The 18,975-nt window shown below is 49.0% G+C and overlaps 2 protein-coding genes across 3 annotated transcripts in view; both read right to left on the bottom strand.

Annotated features, from left to right (window-relative positions):
* LOC101041255 (U2 small nuclear ribonucleoprotein auxiliary factor 35 kDa subunit-related protein 2) overlaps nt 1-18,439 on the bottom strand; it is a 71,655-nt gene extending 53,216 nt beyond the window's left edge. For both annotated transcript variants that reach the window (XR_012512338.1, XR_012512341.1), the window contains exon 1: nt 18,242-18,439. The gene's annotated coding sequence lies outside the window, so the exon portion shown is untranslated. The remainder of the gene's footprint in view (nt 1-18,241) is intronic.
* LOC101041560 (small ribosomal subunit protein eS12-like) lies at nt 11,643-12,125 on the bottom strand. The gene has a single exon (XM_039474133.2). It carries the CDS (start codon nt 12,049-12,051, stop codon nt 11,659-11,661), a length of 393 nt encoding a protein of 130 aa, XP_039330067.1. The 5' UTR covers nt 12,052-12,125; the 3' UTR covers nt 11,643-11,658.
* Nucleotides 18,440-18,975: the final 536 nt, after the last annotated feature.

The following is an 18,975-nucleotide window of genomic DNA, read 5'->3' as shown; positions in this document are numbered from 1 at the left end:
GCATCTGGGAGGTGGGAGGTGATGGTACTCTTCTCCCATTTTACAGCTGAGAAGGCAGAGACTCAGAAGACTGAATCACTTGCCTGAGGTCACAGTAACTCCCTGGTGGAGCAGGATTCGAACCTGCATCTGTGTCATTCCAAAGCCTGTCTCTCCTTGCTGCCCTGTCTACCTCTGGGCCCCTCCTCCCAGAGTGAAGCAGTTGACAAGGGCTAAAAAGTCAAACTTGAACTGAGATCTTCTGACCCCAAGTCCCATAGTGTTGCCGCTATCAACTGACTCTAGGGTACAGACTGAGGGAAAGGCAGCAACCCTTCAAACTGGGTTCCATTATTATTATTATTATTATTTTTTTTCTAGACAAGAGTCTCGCTCTGTCGCCCAGGCTGGAGTGCAGTGGCGTGACCTTGGCTCACTGCAACCTCCACCTCCCAGGTTCAAGTTATTTTTTTTTTTTTTTTTTTTTTTTTTTTTTTTTTTAGACGGAGTTTCGCTCTTGTTACCCAGGCTGGAGTGCAATGGCGCGATCTCGGCTCACTGCAACCTCCGCCTCCTGGGTTCAGGCAATTCTCCTGTCTCAGCCTCCTGAGTAGCTGGGATTACAGGCACGCGCCACCATGCCCAGCTAATTTTTTTGTATTTTTAGTAGAGACGGGGTTTCACCATGTTGACCGGGATGGTATCGATCTCTTGACCTCGTGATCCACCCGCCTCGGCCTCCCAAAGTGCTGGGATTACAGGCTTGAGCCACCGCGCCCGGCCTGTTCAAGTTATTTTTATGCCTCAGCCTCCCAAGTAGCTGGGATTACAGGCACCTACCACCACACCCAGCTAATTTTTATATTTTTAGTAGAGATGGGGTTTTACCACATTGGCCAGGCTGATCTCAACTCCCGACCTCAGGTGATCTACCTGCCTTGGCCTCCCAAAGTGCTGGGATTACAGGCATGAGCCACCATTCCCAGCCTCAAGCTGGGTTCTGACCCCTATTCTTCTGGGATCTGTGAGGTGGCATGCATGGAATAGGTGGCAGAAGAGAGCTGGGGACTCAAGGTCAGCTGTAAAATTCTCTTTTTGCAGAGGAGAGTGTTGTTTGTGGGTGAAGGTACAGGCTGTATAGATGTGGGGAGGATAGGGGAAGCGAAACTAGGCAGAGGAAAAGTAGCCAGTGGGTCATCTTGGCATCTTTGCTAGTGTCATGGTCAGCAATTTCCTCCTAGCCAAAACATCCAGAAACACCCACTCCCAAGCCTCGTGTAGTACGGAGTTCACAGTGACTTGGTCACCATCACCTTCACCCTGATGCTTGAGAAATTAAAGTGGGTTGAGAAAGGTAGGACATTCTAATGGGCAGCTTACCCCAGACTCTCATGTGGAGTCATGGGAGGATTCTCTGGCCAACATCCACGTACTGGAGGGGAAACCAGAGCCCTAGAATCACGGAAGCAAGGGGAATGTGCTGGCAGGTCCAGGCGTGTGTTTGGTGACTCCAGTGATGTTGTGTGGTGCTAAAAATAATAGCAGGTAGGGCACATGGCTCACGCCTGTAATCCCAGCACTTTGGGAGGCCGAGGTGGGTGGATTACCTGAGGTTGGGAGTTCGAGACTGGCCTGACCAACATAAAGAAACCCCATCTCTACTAAAAAAATATATACAATTAGACAGGCATGGTGGCCCATGCCTGTAATCCCAGCTACTGGGGAGGCTGAGGCAGGAGAATTACTTGAACTGGGAGGTAGAGATTGTGTTGAGCTGAGATCGTACCACTGCACTCCAGCCTGGGCAACAAGAGTGAACCTCTGTCTAAAAAAAAAAAAAAAAATATCAGTAGCTAATTATTCGCTGACCTATTCACTTCTTCAGTTAATCGTCCTTTCATAAAATCTTTTGTCCAAGCCGGGCGCGGTGGCTCAAGCCTGTAATCCCAGCACTTTGGGAGGCTGAGGTGGGTGGATCACAAGGTCGAGAGATCGAGACCATCCTGGTCAACATGGTGAAACCCTGTCTCTACTAAAGATACAAAAAATTAGCTGGGCATGGTGGCACGTGCCTGTAATCCCAGCTACTCAGGAGGCTGAGGCAGGAGAATTGCCTGAGCCCAGGAGGCGGAGGTTGCGGTGAGCCGAGATCGCGCCATTGCACTCCAGCCTGGGTAACAAGAGCGAAACTCCGTCTCAAAAAAAAAAAAAAAATCTTTTGTCCATAGCCTGCACAGCCATCCATCTCTCAATTTCTTCATTCATGCATTCATTTATTTTATCCCCATTCCCCCATCCATCCTCCTATTATCACCACTGACTCTGCATATGGTCCTGTGTGGTGCTTGACATGCAACCGCAAGTAAGACTCAGGTCTTGCCTTTAAACCTGGTGAGGTATTCAGACACTTAGTCTAAGCAAGGGAGGTAAGTGCAGTGATGGAGGCTTCTAGGAGGGGCAGTGAGAGCTCCAAGGAGGAAATGCCTAATTCCGCCAGAGGGAGTCAGAGAAGGCTTCCCGGAGGAAGGAACACTGCAGCTGGTCTTCAAAGAGGAGCAGGGGCTTGTAAAGCCAGAAGAAGGAAGCCTGGCTGATGAGATGAGCAGTGATTCAGACCCGCCGGGGACCAAAAAGAGCCTGCAACAGAAGCTGATGGGAGGAAATCCAGCCAAGATTTCACCCCAGGTTCTCAGCAAGAGTGACTTAGGAGTGGTGTCAACTTGGAAGTTTGCACCATTCTTTCCTGGCCTTGCCTTCTCTTGGCACAGTGCAGGCTCCGCAATGTCAGACCTGGAGAGCATCCAAGTTAGTCCCCTTATTGTAAGTCAGGGAAACTGAGGCCTGAAGAGAGGAAGAGACATGCCAAAGTTACACAAAGTTGGGGGATCCAAACCGAGCTCTCTCACTCCCAGGCTAAGGTGCTGTTCACTGAAGTCTCCCTCCCCCATCCTGAACACACAATAGATTCTAAACACTCACAACCCCTCCGTAGCTGGCACAGTGCTGGACCCGCAGAAGGGGACCTCTCCTACTTCCACTGGGCTCCTGCCCTGTCCCCACAAATAATCGATTGATAGAACTCCCTCACACTCCCTCCCTTGTCCCATTTAATTCCTACAACAGTCCCAGGGGACTGGAATTACTATTTCTTTTTACAGATAGGGAAAGAGGGCCAAAGGGGACTGCCCAGAGTCACACAGTGTAAATGCAGCAGAGCCAAGGTCCTGACTACACTCTGTACCTCATCCAAGACCCTAGGTAAAACCTCACCTAGCCTCGAATGTTCTGGCCCCCAAGAGCCCTCGTGCCACTGAAGTCAGGGACTGTGGGTAGGTATGTTCTGCAGGGAAGAAACCAAGCCAGGGAGTGGGGCTGGGAGGTGGGGGAAGGACTCAGGAAAGGAAACCTTGTTTTCACCTGTAACCTGCTCTGCCCCGCCCAGCAATGGAAAATGTGTGTCAGGGGAAGCTGCTGCCTGGGGAGGGGACAGGTGTGCGTGGGCAACAGAGTACGGAGGGGACATCACAGGAGGGCAGGATGTGCTGGGGTTGGGGGCAAGGTCGGGGTGCTGGAGCAGGGTTTGGGGTTCTGCCCACTGCCTTGTTTTCTCTGGTTCACACTTTCCTTCTCATGCTCTCAGAACCTAGAGTAAGACTCTCACTTCTAGAAGGATGGGCACACTATCCTATGAAAGCTGTCCCCAACCTCTACAACCCTGACCTTCTTGGCCTGTCAATTCTCTGCTTAACGGGTCATTCAACAAGCATTCATTGAGCACCTGCTATGTGCTAGGACCTGAGGGTGAAGAATAGCCCCTTTCCTACCCAGAGAGGAACACAATCTGGAAGAGGCAGGCAGAGCAGACAGCTCCGATACCATGTAGGTAACACAATCTGGCGATAGGCTGAGCCAGTGGTTAGAGAGGCATTCTGGAGGCCAACAGGCAAGCAGGTTAATAACAACCACTCTAGGCCAGGCGTGGAGGCCCACACCTGTTATCCCAGCACTTTGGGAGGCTGAGGTGGGAGGATCACTTGAGGCTGGGAGTTTGAGACCAGCCTGGGCAACATAATGAGACCCTGTCTCTCCAAAAATAAAAATTAAAAAAAAATTGTTGGGCATGGTGACACTTACCTGCAGTCCTAACTAATCTGGAGGCTAAGGCAGGAGGAATGCTTGATGCCAGGAGTTTGAGACTAGCCTGAGCAACCCCATCTCTACAAAAAATTTAAACATTAGCCAGGTGTGGTAGCATGTGCCTGTAGTCCTAGCTACTATGGAGACAGGCGGGAGGATCACCCAAGCCCAGGAGTTTGAAGTGTTAGTGCAGGATGATCATGCCACTGCACTTCCTATCTCTAAAATAATAATAATAACAGCAACAACCACTTTCGTGTGCTTACTAGAAGACAGAGTAAAGAGCTAAGCCCACATAAGGCTTTTTAATACCTTTCCATTCTCAAACAACCCGTGAGATAGGAATGGCTAGTATTCCCCTTTTACAGGGAAGGAAATTGAGGCATTTAGTAGATAAGGACTTGTCCAAGTTCTCACTGCCAGGTGCTAAGAAATGGCACAGCCAGGACTTGAAACCAGGCAGTCTGCTCTTATCTACCCCACTGAGGAAGGGCAGGCGGGAGCCAGTGTTGGGAGAAAAGGGGGGACATGTGGAGGGAACAACGGGTGGAAAAGCCCAAACAAAAGATGGTGTGCTAGAGCTGAGAGGGGAGGGGAGGGAAGCTGCTGAGTGGAGGGGCCAGGGAGCAGCTAGGGCCCAGACAAAAAGCCCCTCAAAGCATTGCCCTGGGACTGGGCACCATTGTTCTAGAGAAGAGCCCTCCCTTATACGTGGTGACCAGTGGGGGCCCAAACAGACAATAACGTGTGATTTAATTTTTTTTTTTTTTTTTGAGACAGGATCTCACTCTGTATCCCAGGCTGGAGTGCGGTGGCACAATCTCAGCTTACTGCAACCTCTGCCTCCCGGATTCAAGCGATTCTCCTGCCTCAGCCCCCCAGGTAGCTGGGGCTACATGCCTATACCACCATGCCTGGCTAATTTTTGTATTTTTAGTAGATGGGGTATCACCATATTGGCTAGGCTGGTCTCGAACTCCTGACCTCGGGTGATCCACCCACGTTGGCCTCCCAAAGTGCTGGAATTACAGGCATGAACCACTGCGCCCAGCCTAATTTAGATGCTATTAGTTTCCTAGGCTGCTATAACAAAATACCACAAGCTGGGAGGTTCAACCAACAAAAATGTTTTTTCTCCCAGTTCTGAAGACAAGACATTGAAATCAAGACATCCTTGGGGCTATGCTGTCTCTGAGAATCTGAGCAGAGTCCTTTCTTGCCCCTTCCTAGCTTCTGGTGGTGGCCATTAGTCCTTGGAATTCCTTGGTTTTCGCTGCAGTCTCTGCCTCTATCCCCCTGTGGCATTTTCCCTGTGTCTCTCCTCTTGATATAATGATACCAGTCATATGGGACTTGCTCCAGTATGACCTTATCTGAACTAATTATATCTGCCAGGACCTTGTTTCCAAGGTCACATTCTGAGGTCCCAGGGGTTAGAACTTCAACATGTATTTTGGGGGGACACAATTCAACCCATAAAATATGTCATTAATGACTTTTCATATAAATAAATGTCAAATCTGAAAAACTCCTATGCAGCTCATGTGTCCCAGTTTGATATTCAGAAAATATGGCCTCAATATATCTGTCTACTACACTAGAACTTTGCCCTAGTGGTTCTAAATAAATGTTTAAGAAATACTTGACTTGCGGGCCCCCAAGGTCCTCAGGTCTTTCCTTCATAAGCTCAAAGAATAGAATAAAAGTCTCCAGGGAACAAAGTCAAGCTGCCCTCTGTCCTGTATTGCCACCAGGCAGTTGCTCCATGCTCCACTGACCCCAGCCTCACCTTCTGCAAGGGCACTAGCTTGGGGAAATAGCCAGTCATGAAAAGGACAGAGCGGCCTCAGTGGACTCGCTCACTGGATTCAACAGAAGCCACAGTTGTCAGTCCTCTCCCTCACTTCCCCATCCAAAAAGGCTCAGTCTGCTCCATTCAGACAAATGCCCATCTCCATCCCTGCTATTAGACCAGTTCACGCCTTTGCCTTTACCTCTGGAACTATCGCCTCAGTCTTAGACTGATTTTCTTGCCAACAGCAGGCAATCAGGTCACCCTAAATATGAATCTGATCACTTCTCTCACTGCCATAAAACCTTCAATGGCTCCCTATTGCTTTCAGAATAAAGTCCATATTCCTAAGCTTGCCATTTCAGGCTTTACAAGTTGGTCCCAGGTATCTATACGGACTTGTTTTTCATGATTTCTCTACATGTGCTCTATCTTACAGGTAATGGAGGTTCCAGAATTTCTAATTAAAAGAGATTTGGTGGGGAAGGTGGTGCATTCTGGTTAGAAGGGGACACAGTGGGGAGGCATTTCTTTTTTTTTTTTTTTTGAGATGGAGTCTCATTCTGTTGCCCAAGCTGGAGCGCAATGGCGTGATCCGGCTCATTGCAACCTCCGCCTCCTGGGTTCAAGTGATTCTTTGTGCGTCAGCATCCAGAGTAGCTTGAACTGCAGGCGCGTGCCACCAAACCAACTAATTTTTGTATTTGTATAAAGATGGAGTTTCAGGGGCCGGCCGCGGTGGCTCAAGCCTGTAATCCCAGCACTTTGGGAGGCCAAAGTGGGTGGATCACGAGGTCGAGAGATCGAGACCATTCTGGTCAACATGGTGAAACCCCGTCTCCACTAAAAATACAAAAAAAAAAATTAGCTGGGCATGGTGGCGCTTGCCTGTAATCCCAGCTACTCAGGAGGCTGAGGCAGGAGAATTGCTTGAACCCAGGAGGCGGAGGTTGCGGTGAGCCGAGATCGTGCCATTGCACTCCAGCCTGGGTAACAAAAGCGAAACTCCGTCTCAGAAAAAAAAAAAAAAAGATGGAGTTTCGCCATGTTGTCCAGGCTAGTCTTGAACTCCTGACTTCAGGTGATCCATCCTTCTCAGCCTCCCAAAGTGCTGGGATTACAGACATAAGCCACTGTGCCCAGCCGACATGTCTTGGAAGTTGTCTTTATAAACAACTTCTGAACTTGGCTTGCTTTTTTCTGCACCTGCATCTTAGCATAAGCTCATCCCCCTAGATCAGGTGTCCCCAAACTACGGCCCGCAGGCCGCATGCAGCCCCCTGAGGCCATTTATCCGGCCCCCCCGCCGCACTTCAGGAAGGGACACCTCTTTCATTGGTGGTCAGTGAGAGGAGCACAGTATGTGGCGGCCCTCCAACGGTCTGAGGGACAGTGAACTGGCCCCCGGTGTAAAAAGTTTGGGGACGCCTGCCCTAGATGGAATGGTCTTTCCACAACTTCAATTCTGATTCATCCCCTCAATCACATAATCAAAATAATCCACCTCTCCCTGCTCCAAAGACAGAGTATTTGGGGGCTGGGTGTGGTGGCTCACACCTGTAACCCTAGGTCTTTGGGAAGATTGCTTGAGCCCAGGAGTTTGAGACCAGCCTGGGTAACATATCGCGACCTCATCTCTACAAAAGTTTTTAAAAAGTGGCTAGGTGTGGTGTCATGCACCTGTAGTCCCAGTTACTCAGGAGGCTGAGGTGGGAGGATTGCTTGAGCCTGGGAGATCGAGGCTGTATTAAGCTATGATCACACCACAGCACTCTGGCTTGGCAATAGAGTGAGACCCTGTTTCAACAACAACAACAACAAAAAGAGTATTTTGTTTGAACTTCTTTAAGAAGCTTATCTCAGTCCACTTTGTGTCAACTGAAGGATAAATTTTCCTTAGAGCTAGGATCTAGCCCCAGGCCTATGGTTAAAAGGCAGGAAGATGAGGTAAGGAAAGTGCCAGAATGGAGACCTGGCTGCTAATTGTACTTTGTCAGTGTCTTGCCACATGGCCTCAGGCAAGTCACTTTCCCTCCTGTTTCCTCTCTGTAGAGTGGGATGTTGGGAAAGATATCAAGCCTTGTTGAAAACATGAGCTACATTTCTTCTTTCATCCCAGGTCTGGCCAGACCCAGGTCCTGTGATCGAGAGCCTCTCAGTTCTTATTTTGTGTTAATTTGTATGCATCTGCACATGCACTAAAAGAGGCACAAATGACATTTCATTTCATAGAAAGAACTGGGACTGCCATGTAGCTGATGTCCAGGAATGTAAAAGAACCGCTGGCTCATGGTGCCATCCAAATCTTAGCTGTCACACACCTTTAGTGATTAATGCTCCAACCCCTTCCTTTTACAGGTGGGTAATTGAGGCTCAGGGAGGGAACGTAATAAGCCCAAGGTCACACAGCAAGTCAGGAGCACAAGGCCTCATCCCAGGCTTCCCGCTGTACACCAGGCACTTACACTAGACACCTCCTTTCTTTCTGTATGCAGGTGGAAGAAAAGGGGCTTGGCTTTCTTTTGAGGTTCTTTTCTGCACCCCAGAATAACAAAGCTGGCTGGTTTGGCAGCCTCTGCAACCACCACAGGAAACCAAATTGTAGTAGAAAGGCAGATGGGAGTGGAAAATCCTCTCAGAGATGTTAGATCGTTGCTTTCACCTGTTCTAAAAATAATCTGGTTTTTATTAGAGATTGATAGATGACAAGATAACCCACAAGTTATTCCACTGAGGCTGGGGAGAGGAGAGAGCATGATTCTGTGTGAACAAAAGGGGGACTGGGAGTCACTACGGATGATGGACTGAGCAGAGCCGTGTGAATCCACTGAATCTCAGTATTCCACAACATGAACAGAGGGCTGGCTCTGGCAGGCACTGTAGGCTGTAGGATACAGGGTTCCTACTATGCTATAGGAATCCTAAGGAACAAAACAGGCCTGGATGCTGCCTTTAGGAGATCCTGATCTCTGAAGAAGGTAGACAGACATAAAAATCAACAAATAAAATAATTACAAAGTGCTATGAGGGAAAGAAACAGTGCTGAGAAAGACTGACAGGGGGCCAGGCATGATGGCTCACACCTGTAATTCCAGCACTTTTGAGAGGCCGAGGCAGGTAGATCACCAGGTCAGGAGTTGAGACTAGCCTCACCAACATGGTGAAACTCCGTCTCTACTAAAAATACAAAAATTAGTCAGGCGTGGTGGTGCATGCCTGTAATCCCAGCTACTCAGGAGGCTGAGGTAGGAGAATCACTTGAACCTGGGAGGTGGAGGGTGCAGTGAGCTGGGATTGCCCCATTGCACTCCAGCCTGGGTGACAGAGCAAGACTCCATCTCAAAAAAAAAAAAAAAAAAAACAGCAACAATAAAAAACAACCTGACAGGGGAGATGTACTTTAGCCGGGATGGGCAGGGATACTAATGAGGGAAGATACAAGCTGAGGCCGGGAGGATGAGAAGAAAAGAAGCCCAGCAAAGAAGGAAGGAAAGGGCATCTCCAGGAGAGGGAGTTTGGTGGCTCAAGGAACTAAAAGGGCAGTGCACAGAGGGAACAAGGGTGTAGACTTGGAGAAGGAGGTTGGAAGAAGGCGGGGCCAGACGTGCTAACTTTGAGGACGTGCCTAGGCTTCTGGTTTCACTCCAAAGTGGTGGGAAGCTACTAAAGCAAGGTTTTCAGCAGTGGAATTGCGGGGTGTGGTTTGCTTTTGCAGAAGCCTATTCTTGACTGCTGTGTGGGATAAGGATTAGAGGGACAGGCAGCAAGAAGGCAAGTTAGGCATCAGACGTGACATCCAGGCAGGAGTGATGGCAGCCTGGACTAAGATGGGAAAACAGAGAGAACAGAAGATGGATTACAAATATGTACTTGAGACAAAAGTCACAGGAGCTGCACATGGCTGAGATCAGTGGTGGGGTAACATGGAGGACACGCGGGTTTCTGGCCTGAGCACCTGCAGGGTGGTGGTGCCATTCCCCGGGCAGGGGAACCTGCAAGCAGTAGGGGTGAGTGTGGGAATCTGGTTTGGGACATGTTCATTTGAAAAGTCTACAAACCACCAGGAATCTGCCTGGGGGCAGCTTCAGAGGCCCTAGCAGTCTCTGGTCATTTGATAAAACAGGTTATTTTCTCATGTCCTCCCTGTATGAATGGTGAGCTCCAGGGGGCCAGGGACCAGCTCAGCATTGTTTTATAGCCCCAGCACCTAGAAAAGTACCTTGCACGTAGTAGGTGCTGACGGAAGAGTTGGTGGATGAATGAAGCTGGAAGCTAGACCATCAGCTGAATGAGTCAGCTCACAGACATGGTGATGTTTTTGTTGTTGTTGTTGTCTGTTTGTTTGTTTTTGAGACAGAGTCTCCCTCCATCACCCAGGCAGGAATGTGGCGGCACCATCTTGGCTCACTGCAACCTCTGCCTCCCGGGCTCAACTATTTCTCTCACCTTAGCTTTCCAAGGAGCTGAGACTACAGACATACAACACGATGCCTGGATAATTTTTTTGTTTTTTGTTTTGAGACGGAATATTGCTCTGTTGCGCCATCTCGGCTCACCACAACCTCCACCTCCTGCTTCAGCCTCCCGAGTAGCTGGGATTACAGGCGCAGGCCACTGTACTGTCTATATTTTTAATATAAACAGGGCTTCACTGTGTTGGCCAGGCTGGTCTCAAACTCCTGACCCCAAGTGATCTACCCTCCTTGGCTTCCCACAGTGCTGGGATTACAGATGTGAACCACCTGGCCTAATTTTTGTATTTTTTGTAGAGGATGAGTTTTGCCATGTTGCCCAGCCTGTTCTCAAACTCCTAGGCTCAAAAACTATCCTCTCTCTCTGCCTCCAAAAATGCTAAGATCACAGGCGTGTCCCACTGCACCCCGTCCCAACATGGTGATTTTAAAAATCACAATGCCTTCCATACACCATATTCCTTCGTAAACATTTAAGGAATCCTTTGATTCCTCTTCTCTCACTCCCAGACCCAATCAGTCAATGATTCCTGGAGACTTTACTTTCTTAATGTTTCTCAAATCGGTCTCCCTCCTACTCCATCCCTTCTGTTACTGCCACAGTTCAGACTCTCAGCATATAACTGTACTTGGAGCTACCATTAGCTGTGCCATGTCCTTTGTGGGTATTATTCTCAGCCAACCCTCAAAACAATTCAAAGGGGGTGGGAAACATTTCGTTCGTTTTACTCCCTGAGACATTGAGACACTGCTACACAGTCACCTGTATGATTGCACTGCCTTCAGCCCCACCCTTCCACTCCAGCCTCCACACTTCCACCAGGGTGTTTGAGAAAAATCCAAATCTGATCTGTTTCTCCCCCACGAGAAACCCTCCATCAGCTATGGGCTCATGACCCAACATCTTTTTCTTTTTTTTGGACGGAGTTTCGCTCTTGTTACCCAGGCTGGAGTGCAATGGCGCGATCTCCACTCACCGCAACCTCCGCCTCCTGGGTTCAGGCAATTCTCCTGCCTCTCAGCCTCCTGAGTAGCTGGGATTACAGGCACGTGCCACCATGCCCAGCTAATTTTTTTGTATTTTTAGTAGAGACGGGGTTTCACTATGTTGACCAGGATGGTCTCGATCTGTTGACCTTGTGATCCACCCGTCTCGGCTTCCCAAAGTGCTGGGATTATAGGCGTGAGCCACCACTCCCGGCCGACCCAACATCTTTTGTGTGTGTGTGTGTGTGTGTGTGTGTGTGTGTGTGTGTGTGAGCCAAATAATTTATTTCTTCATTTCTTGCATTTGAAGTACTCTTCGATGACATCCTTGGCCTGTGACTCCTTGTCCTTAACTACTACACAACTGCAACCAACCACTTTCCGGGGCTTCCCTTCTCTGTCAATTTTACAGAGGCCTACACATTCCCCTAGTTTCTTGTTGTCATCGACCTTAATTAGGTTGATCTGGTGTTCAGCACAAAGGGCCTCCACCAACTTGACATACATAGGCTCATCACAGTTGGATGCAAGCACACAAAGATGGGCTTGGCGCTTGTCTAAGGCTTTGGAAGCTTCGCGAATTCCACGTGCTAGGCCATTGTGGATGAGGGCGGTCTTCAGCACCTCTTGTAAAGCAGTATTAACGTCCATTACACCTCCAGCAGCAATGCCTTCCTCGGCCATGGCGGTGGGTTACGGGTGAAGCAGAATCTTGAACGCACCCAAGCCTCCTCCTCCGCACGACTCGGCGGCGGCAGGGAAAGAGCCGACCTAACATCTTAACACAGTATACAAGAACTCTGAGTCCCAGCCATAGCCTCATCTCCACTGCATCTCGGCTGAAGCCTCTCTCACAGTTATCTGGAGTAGCTAGCGCTTTTCTTTCAATGCCTTCGCTCACATGGTATCCCCCGCCAGAATCACCCTCCCTGGTTATTGTTGTTGTTGTTGTTGTTGAGATGGAGTCTCGCTCTGTGGCCCAGGCTAGAGTGCAGTGGCGCAATCTCAACTCACTGCAACCACCGCCTCCCAGATTCAAGTGATTCTCCTGCCTCAGCCTTTGGAGTAGCTGGGACTATACAGGCCTGGGACTTTTACCAGGTCCCTCGAGGTGGATAGGGAGGGGAGTGACACAGAGTGTGGGGAAAGAAGGGTTAGGGAGGACCATACCTGGTTAATTTTTGTATTTTTAGTAGAGATGGAGTTTCATGACATTGTCCAATCAGGGTGGTCTCGAACTCCTGACCTCAGGTGATCCACCTGCCTCAGCCTCCCAAAGTGCTGGTATTACAGCCATGAGGCACCCCACCTTCCCTGTTGCTGCTTCATTCACATTTATCATTTAAGACTCAACTCATAAAGTCTTCCTCAACTCCAGTACTGGCTGGCCACCCGCTCCCCACTCCATGTTGACTTTATCAGACCCTATAATAATAACTTTATTTATTGAGCACTTTCTGTATGACAGGCGTACGCTAAATGCTTTAGAAGTATTAAATCATTTCATCCTCACAACAATCTTATGCAGTGGGTAATTACTGCTCCCACTGTACAGACTTTGGAAACTGAGGCACCGAGAGGTGAAGTAATTTGCCTAGGACCACACAACCAGTAAGTGGCAGAGCTGGGAAATGAACCCAGGCAGGCTGGCTCCAGAGCCACATTCTTGGCTATGTGTCCAAATGCTGCAATCAATTACATGCTGCATGTCTATTTGTCTGTCTCATTTAAGAACAGGAATTTGTGTTTTTTTATCCTCAACACCCCAAATGGCAGCTAACACACAGTAGGTGCTCAACCAAGCCTGCCTTAACAGAAACCAACTTATAACCTTCTTTGGATAGGAGAAAGCGCTCCAGGGGAGAAAATGCTCTTTATTTTATGGTATTTTGCAATCATCTATCCTACATGATCCTACTCATTGTCAATATAACCTCTGCTGGGCATGGATTATCAAACCTGCCTGTCCAGCGAGGAAACTGAGGCCCAGAGAGGCTAAGAAACTTTCCTAAGTCACCCAGCTGATAGTTGGTGGAGACGTACAGAAACCCAGGTCTCCTGACTCCAAGCCCAGTGCTCATTTTATGTATCCCTTAGCCAGGGAAGATACAGCTGAACCCAAACCCAGTCCAAGGGGACTGGAGGCCCTGCCAGGTCAGGGGTCATAAATCACCCCCTCCCCAACATGGGGAGGCTTTGGGGACAGAGGTCTGCTTCCCGTCCTCTCAGCCCTCAGGGTCTAACACCTCTTCAGAGCAGGAAACTCTTCCTTGTCACAAAGCTCTGGTCTTCCCTCCCCCATCTTCCCCCACACTCCACGCCACTCCCCTCCCTATCCCCCTCAAGGGTCCTGGTAAAAGCATCCGCTTGTCAGTGTAAATCTGCAGGGTTCAGACCAGCAGCTGGAGATGGATGGGCAGGAAGCAGTAACAATGGATGAAAGACCCTCTGTGCCCAGGTGGGTGGGGGAGGGAAACGCAGGAAACAGAGAAGCCTCCTGCCTATGGAGCCCTGGAGCCGCAGGCCGGCTGGAGGGAGGCCTGGGATGCCAGAACCCGCAGGGTTTATTTGGATTCCCCAAGGATCCAAGCTGGGGAGCCCTTTGCAAACATCAGACCAGCTCATCTCCACGGGGTGCCAGGCCCAGGACCTGTGCGACAAGAATGTCGCTTTCATTCATCATTGTTTGTCCCCCGGGCCTAAACCAGGGCCAGCTACACAGTAGGGGCTTGATTTGCTGAATGAAAAAATTAATCAGGCACTACTAATAACTAAAGAACTACAGTTTTATATTGATTTGCTTGTTTAAAAAAAAATAAAAAGGATTCCCGGCCATCCCGCTTCCCCCTCAGAGCTTCTGCATATGCTGTTCCTTCTGCCTGTGCTCTTCCCTCTGCTTTTTTGAGAGGTCAGCTCCTTCTCATCCTCTGGTTGCAGCTCAAATAAAGCTCTTCAGCGAAGCTCTGGGAGCCTGCTAAGGTAAACCCCTTTCTCTTGCCCCCTCTAACCCAGCCCTGGGTTGATTTCCTTCATGACACTTACCACTATCAGAGATTCTCTCATTTAATATGTAAGTTTATTTTTGAATTTCCTGTTTCTCCCACCAGAATGTAAGCTCCAAAAGGGCTTCTTGCTCATTGCATCCTCAGGACCAAGGACTTAGAAGATGCTCCATAAATAGTTGTTAAGTAGATAAAGAGACGAACACTTGAATCCCTGTAATAATGTCATTCACACCCTAGGATCTGCCATCTGCTTCCTTGAGGAAAACAAAAGAAGGTCTTGCTCTTGCTCTGAGGATTGTAAGCCCCAACCCACAGTGAGCTGCTATTTCCTGGGTCAACTATTGTGATGGTTGCAAGTCATTTCAGGGCTCTGCTTTCCACACAACAATTTTTGAGTTTCATCAAGATCTGGATGTACACATGGAGGGGGTGGCCATGCACAGCAATGTTCCCTGTCTGTCCAGCATGCCACTATGGACATGGGTGGTCATGGCTAGTTCTGTTACTAGAAATGGGTTCCGATTCAGATGCCAAGAAAGGGCTATTTTTTTTTTTTTTTTTTTTTTTTTTGAGACGGAGTTTCGCTCTTGTTACCCAGGCTGGAGTGCAATGGTGTGATCTCAGCTCACTGCAACCTCCACCTCCTGGGTTCAGGCAATTCTCCTGCCTCAGCCTCCTGAGTAGCTGGGATTACAGGCACGCACCACCATGCCCAGCTAATTTTTTGTATTTTTAGTAGAGACGGGGTTTCACCATGTTGACCAGGATGGTCTCGATCTCTTGACCTCGTGATCCACCCGCCTCAGCCTCCCAAAGTGCTGGGATTACAGGCTTGAGCCACCGCGCCCGGCTTGGGCTATTTTTTTTTTTTTTTTTTTTTTTTGAGACAGAGTTTCGCTCTTGTTACCCAGGCTGGAGTGCAATGGCGCGATCTCGGCTCACCGCAACCTCCGTCTCCTGGGTTCAGGCAATTCTCCTGCCTCAGCCTCCTGAGTAGCTGGGATTACAGGCATGCGCCACCATGCCCAGCTAATTTTTAGTATTTTTAGTAGAGACAGGGTTTCACCATGTTGACCAGGATGGTCTCGATCTCTCGACCTCGTGATCCACCCGCCTCGGCCTCCCAAAGTGCTGGGATTACAGGTGTGAGCCACCACGCCCGGCTGGTTATTTTTTTTAAGACGGTGTCTCACTCTGTCGCCCAGGCTGGAGTGCAGTGGTGTGATCTCGGCTCACTGCAACCTCTGCCTCCTGGATTCAAGTGATTCTCCTGCTTCAGCCTCCCAAGTAGCTGCAACTACAGGCACGTGCCACCACGCCCAATTAATTTTTGTATTTTTTAGAGACGGGGTTTCACCATGTTGGCCAGGCTAGTCTTGAACACCTGACCTCAGGTGATCCACCCGCCTCAGCCTCCCAAAGTGCTGGGATTACAGGCATGAGCCACCAGCACCCAGCCAAGAAAGGGTTCCAGGATCTTGCGCAAGAGAGAATTTGAGGTGCATCTATATGGTAAGGTGAAAGCAAGTTTATTAAGAAAGTAAAGGAATTAAAGAATGGCTACTCCATAGGCAGAGGAGCCCTGAGGCTGCTGGTTGCCCACTTTTAGGTTATTTATTTATTATATGCTAAACAAGGGATGGATTATTCATGAGTTTTCTGGGAAAGGGGTGGGCAATTCCTGGAACTGAGGATTCCTCCCTTTTTCAGACCATATATGGTAACTTCCTGTCACACTACCACGACATTTTTAAACTGAGATGGCGCTAGTGGGAGTGTAGCACTGAGGACAACCAGAAGTCACTTTTGTAATCATCTTGGTTTGGTGGGTTTCAGTCCGCTTCTTTACTGCAAACTGTTTTATCAGCAAGGTCTTTATGGCCTGTATCTTGTGCCAACCTCCTATCTCATCCTGTGACTAAGAATCCCTTAACCTGCTGGGAAGGCAGCTCAGCAGGTCTCAGCCTTATTTTACCCAGACCCTATTCAAGACGGAGTTGCTGGTTCAAATGCCTCTGACAGTTCCATCAAACCTATTCATTTCCAAGGTGGGCAAACCAGGGCCCAGAAGTGCCAAGGTAACACACGCATTAATCCACAGCTTTACCAGCAGAGAGCTCAGCAGATCTGCAGGTTCACTGAGTCCTGATTCACTCACTCATTCATCCATCATTTGTTTATTTGGATTCCCCAAGGATTCATTTGTTAAATGAATGTTCTTTCATTCATTTAACAAATACTTACTGGGCGCCTATTATGGGCCGGCCATTGTGCTAGCAATAGGCAAAGAGGCTCAGAGACTCAAAGGAACTAAGTAAAAGGCCCAACCTACCTGACACAACTACTTCAGTGACTTCTAAAGCAATTCTCTGCTTTGCCAACTGTGAGAGTTGCCATGGGGTGGGGAAAGAAGTGTTCCAGAGTCTTAGAAGGCAGAGAAGGAGATTTAATCTGGGAAAGGCTAAACTTGGGGGCTGGACAGACAAAACCCAAAACGGAGGAAAGTGTTGGTCATGACTAAGAAGGCAGCTCAGCCCCGCTTCTATGTCTGCTGTCGCCAGCCTGGGCTACACTGGTACCCAGAAACTGCCTTCAAGTGAAGTTGTTTGTGCTGTCCCAACAGTGTGGGACCCAGTCAACAGAGAAAGTCAAAGGCTACTCATTCACTTGGGAAAGTCACATTGAGCACCTACTATATGCAAGACCCTGTGCTTGGCACTGAAGTTACCATGGTGAAGGAGACACAGTCTGTCTTTGTCAGTTTTGCTACATGTGTTAGTCTAATTTTTTTTTTTTCTTTTTTTTTTGAGATAGGGTCTTCCTGTCACCCAGACTGGAGTGCAGCGGTGTGATCATAGCTCACTACAACTTCAAACTCCTACGCTCAAGCAATCCTCCCTCCTCAGCCTCCTGAGTAGCTGGGACTACAGGCATGTGACACAACGCCCACCTAATTTTTTTTATTTTTATTTTTTTGTAGAGACAGGGTCTCGCTATATTGCCCAGGCTGGTCTTGAACTCCTGGTCTCAAATGATCCTCCCCATTCGCCTCCCAAAGTGCTGGGTTTACAGGCATGAACCACCACGCCCAGCCCCTTTTAGTACATGCTTGTACTGCTAAAAAGGAATACCAGCGACTGGGTAATTTATAAAGAAAAGAGATTTTTGTTTTGTTTTTGAGACGGAGTCTTGCTCTCTCACCAAGGCTGGAGTGCAGTGGTGTCATTTTGGCTCACTGCCACCTGCGTCTCCTGGGTTCAACCAATTCTCCTCCCTCAGCTTCCTGAGTAGCTGGGATTACAGGTGCCCACCACCATGCCTGGCTAATTTTTGTAATTTTAGTACAGACGGCGTTTCGCCATGTTGGCCAGGCTCCTCTAAAACTCCTGACCTCAGGTGATCTGCCTGCCTCGGCCTCCCACAGTGCTGGGATCATAGACGTAAGCCACTGAGCCCAGCCAAGAAAAGAGGTTTAATGGGCTGACAGTTCTGCAGGCTACACACAAGGCATACTGCCATCATCCGCTTCTGGAAAGGGCCTCAGGAAGCTTCCACTCCTGGCTGAAGGGGAGCCAGCACGTCACCTGCCAAGAGCAGGATCAAAAGAGAGAGAAGGGAGAGGGCCCCGACTCTTCCCAACAACCAGATCTCTCATGAACTCACTGAGCGAGAACGCATTCATCACCAAGGCGATGGTGCTAAACCATTCATGAAGATCTGCCCCTGTGATCCAATCACCCGGCCCCACCTCCAACCAGGGAATCATATTCCGACTGGAGATTTGAAGGGGCCCAACATCCAAACCAGATCACTGCTGCAACAAAATACCAGACTGGGGAATTTATCAACAATGGAAATCAATTTCTTACAGTTCCGGAGGCTGGTCTGCCGGCTATTAAGGTGCTGGCAGATTGAGCGGTCTGGCCAGGGCTGCGGTCCGCTTCCAAGATGGCGCCCAATGACGCAACCTCTGGCGGGAACACTGTGTACTCACGTGGTTCAAGGGACGGAAGGGCAAAAGGGTCTAACTAGTTCCCTTCAGCCCTTATATAAGGTTGCGAATCCCATCCATGAAGACAGTTCTCATGGCCTAATCACCTTCTTGAGGCCACACCTCCTAATACTGTTGCACCGAGGATTAAATTTCAACACAGTTTGGAGGGGACACAGACATCTAAACCACAGCGCAGTTCCATCCCTTTTTTTTTTTTTTTTCTTTTTTGTAGTTCCATCTCTTTTTTTTTTTTTTTTTTGAGACGGAGTTTCGCTCTGGTTACCCAGGCTGGAGTGCAATGGCGCGATCTCGGCTCACTGCAACCTCTGCCTCCTGGGTTCAGGCAATTCTGCCTCAGCGTCCTGAGTAGCTGGGATTACAGGCATGCGCCACCATGCCCAGCTAATTTTCTGTATTTTTAGTAGAGACGGGGTTTCACCATGCTGACCAGGATGGTCTCGATCTCTTGACCTTGTGATCCACCCGCCTCGGCCTCCCAAAGTGCTGGGATTACAGGCGTGAGCCACCGCGCCCGGCTATAGTTCCATCTCTTAAAGTCCTCAGTACTGGTGAGGGTGCACAGATGACAGGCCACCACGGTCCCGAGAT

This window comes from Saimiri boliviensis, chromosome 11 (assembly GCF_048565385.1).
Source record: "Saimiri boliviensis isolate mSaiBol1 chromosome 11, mSaiBol1.pri, whole genome shotgun sequence".
Classification (NCBI taxonomy): Eukaryota; Metazoa; Chordata; class Mammalia; order Primates; family Cebidae; genus Saimiri; species Saimiri boliviensis.
Note: the sequence above shows the minus strand (reverse complement) of the source record. Positions and strands in the feature narration are given on the sequence as shown.

Bases quoted from the DNA above. Each gene is read 5' to 3' on its own strand.
- LOC101041560 (XM_039474133.2), bottom strand. From the start codon at position 12,051: ATGGCCGAGGAAGGCATTGCTGCTGGAGGTGTAATGGACGTTAATACT.